Here is an 8,735-nt window from a genome sequence, read left to right on the forward strand (position 1 = left end):
GGAAACGGGTATGGATCTTTCACGGTCACTTTATTTAAAGCACGATAGTCGACGCAGAACCGGATCTTTCCGCATTTTTGGTGGACAAGTACAGTCGCCGCAATTAAAAACTTTCTCTCTCGCGACGTGTTGTTTCAATCATAAGCCGCAAATTATTGATCTGATACAATGGGTATTAAAAAACGTATCTTATATTGTTGTTTCAATAAATTTTTTACCAAGCGTTTTTTTTTGCACTCTCCACTTTCCATTTCCAACTGCTAAATAGGGGGTTTTGAATGATTGGGATGATTTTAAAGAGAAGGTGAACAGTTGAGCATAGCTCGTCCGAATTACCGAATGACATTCCAGTAAAGGGAGAGTGATGTTAATTGCAATTTTCTGAATACACGTCCCCCACGGAATCAATGCCTTGAGCCATATTGCACAAAGATATAATCAACAATTGTGGAATGAAACTTAAAATCTTCCTCCGGTGAAGATATGGCCACGGGTGCGACATTCTGTTCCACTATGGTTCGCAAATGCCAGGGGGTGGAGAAAGAATTCTATCTAGATTAGTGGGCGATTCTTGATGTCAGATTCAACATAAGTGTGCACGAACGTTTGGTTGAAAACGGCGCATTTCGGAGAGAACCATCTAGAAATTCAATGGCCAACCAATTCCCTCAATATGTCACCCATTGAAAACCGCTTGATGGAGGAAATAAAGGTTCACTGAAAAGGAGAATACCCACATTCAAAGTATAGCATGGGTCACAAAGTGGTGCCTACATTTGAGAAAGTGGTTGTGTTCATTGTCTTCAACTAATTGGGATTCGCCATAATCAAGATGACGAACCTTTCTCAAGAAACCCTTTATTTACAATGCGAAATTAGTATTATACTAAAGTTACACTAGTCTTAGCAGTGTATCCGATGGCAAATTATGGTCTTTTTGACAATCAATGGAATCTGCTGAGCTGCACGAAGTATTAAATCCTTGAAGGTTAAGTAAGGACGCAATTAATGCAGAGTGTGTATATATTTTATTGAGAAAAACCCAACCAACATAACAAGTTAAATAAAGAATAAAGACACTTTGCTAATTACTATCCAACATTTATTCTTAATTATGAACATGCTTAGGATAAATACATTTATACGTTTTCATTTTTAATTTCATTATGCGATTAATATTAGATCATTTTCCCGTTGGCGTTTACAACCTGTTGCATTCTCTGCGGCATTGATGAAAACAGATTGCTTATGTAATCGGGCCGCTCGCCAACCTCTTCCCATGCGGCCTGGATGATGGTGAATAGTTCGTCCTTATCATTGGGAATTATATTGTTCTGGGATACAATCCTTTTCATAATCGCCCAGACGTTTTCGATTGGAGATAAGTCGGGTGAATTTCTTGGCCAGTTCATTACATCTATTTCCGGATGATTCTCATTCAAATACGCCATGGTTGCACGTGACTTGTGTATACTCGAATTATCTTGTTGAAATATAAATTTACCGTCCGGAAAATGATTGTCTACGACATGAGGAAAAAGGGTATGTTCCAATACATCAATATATTTATCGGAATTAAGGTTCCCTTCTATTCGCGCTAAGGTGCCAATTCCAAGTTTTGAAATATAACCCCACACTGGCACGGAAAACCGTCCGCTCTTCTGGATTGAATGAATGTTAGCCGCATCATATCGGGTCCCTTTCTCTCTCCACACTCTTACGTGATGGTCCGTAGATGAACAAAATGTTGATTCGTCGCTGATGACAACTTCATTCCATTCGTTCCTCCAGTGAAGGTGAGCGCGCGCAAATGCTAGGCGTTCTTGTTCGTGCTCTGGTTTGAGATATGGCTTCTCCGCGGCGATACGACTGTGTAGCCCAACGTCACGTAATCGGTTTCTAATCGTTGTTTCCGACGCTTCCAATTCCATGATGGATTTTACAGATCGAACAGTGGTGGTAGGATTATTCACAACAAGAGCAGCAATAACGTCGTCTTCTTCTGCAGTGGTAAGGCGTGGAGTTCCCGGTCTTGGTTTGTCTGTCAATCGCCCATTTTCACCATAAGCGGCTAGCCATGACCTCACGGTTGGCTTTGAACAGCCCAGTTGCTGCGCAATAAAAGGAACACCCCGACCATCCTCATGTAGCGCAACGAGCCTATTGCGTTCTTCCTGTGATAATCGTGGCATACTGACTGGTGAGAGAGTGAGACAAACTGATAGTCTTTATATGACAATTTAAAGTAAAAAATATATTCTAGCACATATTTGTTCTATTTTATTCAGGCAACATATATTTTAAAAAAATGCCACGAAAAAACCCAATTTGGGTTGGGTGTTAGAATATATTTTTCACCTTAAATTGTTATATAAAGACTATCAGTTTGTGAAAGGAAAACCCGTTTGCAAAACTTAAACAGGACTAACTGCACGAGTAGCGATCTGAAAGTGAGCTTCAAAGAAAATCCACTCTAGAGTGGGAAGAAATAAAATTCCCCAAAATTTTCTACTATTCTTAGTAGGCTTTGAACTCTCTTATTCCCTTAATTAAAAACACCTGCAGCCTTTGTCAAGTTGGAAGACCATGTAGATCGAGGGGTCGGATAGTTCAATTTTGAAGAACGGGTTTTCTGCGCTTTCAGTGTTATATTTGATGAAAATTGAGATTTTAGTTGGCATAAATGTCCAGTCTCTCATTGCATTGTGTTAGTCAAATACACCCAACTGACCTTCAATTTACATTATGTACAAAACGTGATTCCCTTATTTTCTCTCTATTAATAAAGTGCCATGTCCCACCAGTTTCAGATACGTTTATAGCTTTCTATTCATTGCAATTGGAGGCTGTTTTACTGTAATATTAAACAGTGCAATCTTGCGGTGAATCCCAATTAAAAGCTATAAAAAGATTTCAAATTAAACATACCTAGCAAAGTTGTAATCCTAGATATAGTTAAAGTATCTCCACATTTTCAGCATTGTATATCATTACGAGTAACTTGTTTTCTGCGATATAAGACACTTGTGGCCACATGTACTTGAGTTTTTTTTATAGGATATAGAAGTTTTCTTCCTGAGTTTGGCTTTGTACAAACATAACGATTCAAATGTTTGTCGAAAAAGTCTATTTCAGTTTGGATGGCAATAACATAAGCTTTAAGATTTATGCAAACGGGATTTATAACGGCCATAAAAGTTGGGCCGATTTCATCGGAGAATTCTTTAACCAGAATCGTACCACTCTGATATACATGACCATAGATTTTTATAGTCGGGCTCACATGCATAAATTTAGTATCTGCTGCATTTTCATCAAAGTTAAGAAGGAGATTCCTTATATCTTCCTCCAAATTGCAGTCGTAGCCTTCTTTGACTTGGTCAATATCGCCAAGAAAATGATGATTTTACCACCATAACCATTGGCTTGATTCAAACAGAGCCATCGTTTGTGCTTAAATGCCATTGTTTTGGGTACTGATTTGAAACACCTCCATTTTTTCCCCTTGAAATAAGAGTGTTTACTTTCAAATCTCATGCAAGAGTGATACCGTAATGGACCGTAGTTTCTTAGTTGCTCGGGAAAATGTACCAGGTAATGCATTTTTGGGGTAACACTGGAATTAGGGTACAATATTTGAAAGTTTTCGTTATGCTCTGCAATTAGGCATTTCAGATTTATAACAGTATTGTCATTGGCGACTGTTGAAAAGCATATCTGTGTTATTTGGGTCAAAGTTAAAAAAATTTTCCAGTGTGAGTTATCAGCTGGTACTTCACTGCCAATGTACAAAGGCATGAAGAATATCAATGTCTTCATTGCTGAAGCTGTTTGTTTTAATTCACCGGATGACAACAAATGTTTCTTTTCAATCAAAGAGGGTTTAACTTTTAGCTCATGTTTTTCATATTTAAATGACTGGATAGCAAAGTTTAATTGCTCAAGGCTAAAAAGTTTAAGCTCATAAATGAAGTGGTGGAGCATTAGTCGAATTTCATATTTAACAACTCCCTCTAGAAGTACGTGCATTGGATCAATTAGGAGATCTTTGGTTACTTGGAAATCAGGTATACCAAGTAATTCTGATGTTCTGTTCACACCATATTTTCTTGACCAGTAGACTCTCGTTTTCTTGGTACAATTGGTTAATGCTGTTAGACGATCAATATGTTCCTCTTCGTCACGCAGTGGAAATGTTTCCGACAAAATTGAGGACTTAATTTCAGTTTTGTTAATTTCGCAAGTTCTGCAAAATTTAAAAGCGTTTCCTACACCTTTTTTAAATCCACCTATTTCTTGGGCAGCGAGAGTATCCCCAAGTATGAAAGCCAATTTCCCCTTTACTAATCTCTCCACACCATTAATTCGACAGGTTATACCAGCATGTAAGTCTTTCATTTCACGTTTGAAAGTTTCAAGTAACAAATTTGTTGGAAACTTCTTTAAATCCTTTTGCTTAGCAACTGCGAGAAGATGTATGGAAGCTAACTTCGAACGTAAGTACGGCGGAAGGTTTAGCAGTTGCCAGTAAAATACAGTAACTTTGTGAGTTTTAGCGTGAGCCCCAATAGGGTTGCATATTTCCAAATCATCCAGATATAGTGAAAATAGTAAATTTAAAACTCCATTTTCTGATTCAATAGCTGGGCATTTACGTTTCAATTCAACACCATCAAAAATATCTGATATGACATTTGAATCGCCCCGGTTCAATGATATAATTTCTTCTACATCTGGCATCGCGAGCAAGTGCTTGACTGACGTCACAAATGGAATATATTGTGCAAAACATGTTGTAACAATATTTGATTGCTTTTTATCTTCACCGAGTTTTAGAGCAACAGGTTCCACATAGTTCATTTTAGTTTTGAAAAACCTATCTCTCTTGTAAGAGCTTTCTAATCCTTGAAATATATTTCTTTCCCCGACATTTACGTTAGCCTGATTTTAATGAACAATTAGTTCTGAGGTGGTCGCCATAATATCTGTTATTAGATCATCCGATAAACCATGCTTCTCTTTGAGTTTCAGGAGGTAAGATGCCTCAATATACTGCTGGGTAGATATTACTGGTTCATCGTCAGATTCACATTAGTCACGATCATCAAGGGGAAATTGAGCATCGTCTATCAGAACGTTTTCCGCAACTTCAGAATTAGAGTGTTTTCTTAATTTATGACTCCGATAAGAATTATAATTTCTGAATACCGCACCGCAAACGTTGCACCGAAACGACATTTTAGCCAAGTGTTTGTGGTAGCGGATATAATGTTGTGTTAACAGTTTATCATATTTAGTGTAATATGTACAATATTGGCACACTTTCAAATCTGATGTTTCCATAATTAGCTTGATCAAAAACCGAAAAAGGATTTTTCAAGTGCACTTATTAAGAAAATATAAGCTGCTTTCAATTAACATTAAGTACTTCGGATGATTGTTAGCACAACTAAAAACATCAGCGAGTCAGTGACAGACTGACAGTGACAAAGGCTTAAATCAGGCTATACTGATTTGTGTTCCCAGCTGCCCAGCGTCATTCTTATTACACTAATTCTTCTGTGAGCAGAATTATGACATATAACTATATCGTGACAAAGTTAACCAAAAGTAAAAATCACCTCTTAATTTTCATAATTACAATTTCCAGCGAGTCCAGCCTTCAAGCCTTTAAGAAAATTCATGACCCGGCGTGGGTGAATCAGTATAGGGCGACGACTTCTGGCGACGCCTATCTGTACTAAGAATTTGTTCATTGTTATACTAGGCCTTCTCTCTCGTTTTTGCATGAATCTTTAGTATTTTGAGTTTTGACACATCCGAGATTACTACCGCGCTCTGCCGGTGGGGATATTTACCAGCTTACCACGTTCCAGATTAAAAGTCGAATTGAGAAAAGGGTATCCTTGTTATGTAGAACTATTTGGGTTGACGTTTTTTTAAGAATAAAATTGATGTAAAATGTTAATCACACTTCTTAATTTGATACTCGGGGCAGCCGTTGCTCACTCGAATGAATTGTAAACAACTCAGATTGGGTTCCTACTTGAAACTTAGGACATGTAAAACCATGTCGAAGTCGAAACTGTTATCAAAAGTGAAAAAACTAACACATTCATGTTTCAACCCTAATTCCCTTTCTGCGCCCAAACATCCAATGTGAATTCCTAAATGTTAACATTTAGGTTTATGTTTATAAAACGGAACGTTTAGGCTAAGAACGGGTCTCGTGCTTAAAGCAGCAAGGTAAAATGTTTATCATCGCAATGTTTAGCATAAGAACACGGTGGTGTTTATAAATTGAATGTAAAAATCTAACGTTTAGCTTTAAAACGTGTTTAGTTTCATATAATACATTCAAAACCTAAACATAGTTTTTTCTGTGGGGAGGATCAACCTCACAGCGACGCACATCCATAGAGCCAAATTCCATAAGGGGCTTTATTTTCTTTGCGCGACTTCTTGGTTGTCCGGACAGGTTGTGGCATAATGCCCTAAGAGTCCGCACTTATAGCATTCTACGCGACTTAAATCGTTTTGCGCTGGCTTCACCAGCGTAGGAGTCTTTGACCTATTGGCATTGCTTGCGTTTGGTTTCGCAACCTTTGATTTCGTGCCTCCCCCCGGCGGTTTAGTTAAAACCGCGGCGGTGGGAGAATTTCTTCTCCCACTGGATTCACGCGAGGCAGACTTTGCCCCTTCAGTAGGATACAATGAGCTAGAAGGGGTTGCTCGTAAAATTTCTTCTGTTACGCAGGCCTTTTCTATAAAACTGCGCATTGTCCTTATGTTTTCGTTAAAGACGTGGATGCCTATTTCGGGGAGGATATTTCTCTTGCAAATACCAACAAGTTCAGAGTCAGTGTACGGAACGCGTAGGTTCTGATTCATCGCGGTAATACTTGCGATGTACGCGTCAAAAGATACATCGGCGGGTTGTTTAAACTGAGTTATTTCTAGGCGGAGGGATTCCTCCGCTCGCACAGAAAAGAAATAGTCTCTAAACGCGCCTTTTACTGTACGCCACGTAATTGTTTGATTTGGCCTATTCAAGTCTCTAAACCAAATTAATGCACGGCCCCTTAATATTTGTGGGAGAAACGCGATAATGTCATGGTCTGCCATGCTGTGATATGCAGCGAATTCCGTTAAAGTCCGAAGGAATTCCGGCGCGCTTTCACCTTCGACACCACTAAATATTAAGTCAGGGGGCGGTTTAGGCCTATTTTTGGTGGCTGGTCTAGTTCCTATGTTTGCTAATGTAGTTGCGAGTGTTTGAATAGTTTGAATCAAAACATTCGACGCTGCACCTTGCGGTAGCGGCGGCGGAGGTTGGAATCCTCCTGCCGCTTGTCCTTGACCATGCGCAGGACTAGTACCAAGGCTTGGAGGAGGAGTGTTCCTCCTCGGGGGAGTATAGGATCCCGGTAACTGCGCGTTGAGAGCCGCGAACAAAGCATGCGGATCGGCGGGATTCATGACGCGACAGTTTATTCAAGCAAGGCACAATGTAAATCGCACAAGTACGCGTTTAATCACAATTGGTAATGTTAGTCTTAACAAGTCCTGGCAAGCTCGCCACTTTATGTAACCGTAAAATTTAAATGTAGGAAAGGGGGCCTAATTTCACGATCCACAAAGATATTTAAATTAAAAGAACACTCAGAAGTTCCCAGGTTGCCCGTTTAAAGGACTTATTGTCCATGACTAACTTATATTTACCAAATGGTCCATGGCGAGGAAGGATAGACTCAGAGTTGAACAACAAAGAACTTTTAGTAAACATTTAAGCAAACAATAAACTGGTTTTTTTCGCGAACACGGACTAGACTGCTGTGTACAGATTGTAGACGGGGGTTTTTATCCCCGCGAACTAATGTTTTTTAATAGATTGACAGCGGTGGCGCTAAGGCGCCACTTCGGGACAATTTAATATTATACAAAAATAAGTATAACAAGTTGGGAAAACCAAAATATTACCTCTCCGTGTCGAGAAGATTATATAAACTTAAGTATCCAATGAAAACGTCGACCTTTTTGCCCTCATCCTTTCCCGCGCTTTGCGCTTCCGCATTTCATCCTTACTCTCAACATTATCTTCCTCCATTTTACATACAAAAATCAAATACTCACAAAAAGAAGCGGCAAAAACCTGCTGGCTCTTTACAACCACTTAATTTGACTTAATATCCAATTTCCAACAACAATAATATACCAGTAGTTTAATTGACAACCTACTAGCATCGAAATTCTCATTAAGAATGGATCCCGCGGATAAAAAAGGCCAATTTTCAACTAGGTGGGCGTTATCTCATTAGATTTGAAAAATATCATTTGTCTCTTTTACCAATGCCTAACCGTTTGGATTTTTTTAAAGCAATCTTAGCATCAAAAAATAAATGTTTTATATTCTTATTAAGAATAAAACAAGAGGATAAAAAAGGTCTGTCCTCTCGTATTTTTTAAGCTTTTATCATGATTACTCTATACAACAGTAACAAGGAGTATAAACCCATTAGTGGAAGCAGTATTTTTTTTCGAAACAATTTCGCTTATGTTTATCCTCTCTAGACTTCGCTAAAAATGTATTACTCCTACGTAAAATATTAATAGACAGGCAAGGATTCATACCGTTAAAGAAGGAGCGCAATATTATCCATATTTTCATTTCATATACAGAGAAAAGAAATTATTATGTTTCTGAGAGGAGCTTCCCATTTTTGTTGTTGTTTTGA

The 8,735-nt window shown here is 38.5% G+C and overlaps 1 protein-coding gene across 1 annotated transcript; it reads right to left on the minus strand.

Moving 5' to 3' along the window:
- Nucleotides 1-3,336: 3,336 nt before the first annotated feature.
- Nucleotides 3,337-5,343, minus strand: LOC149677687 (uncharacterized). Its single transcript, XM_089837370.1, has 2 exons — nucleotides 5,209-5,343; nucleotides 3,337-4,941 (listed from the first exon to the last, which is right to left on the minus strand). The coding sequence occupies exons 1-2, from the start codon at nucleotides 5,341-5,343 to the stop codon at nucleotides 3,337-3,339; spliced, it is 1,740 nt and encodes a 579-aa protein (XP_089693496.1).
- Nucleotides 5,344-8,735: the final 3,392 nt, after the last annotated feature.

This window comes from Phalangium opilio, unplaced genomic scaffold (genome assembly GCF_054372755.1).
Source record: "Phalangium opilio isolate 3A_F unplaced genomic scaffold, DU_Popi_V2 ptg000043l_1, whole genome shotgun sequence".
Lineage (NCBI taxonomy): Eukaryota > Metazoa > Arthropoda > Arachnida > Opiliones > Phalangiidae > Phalangium > Phalangium opilio.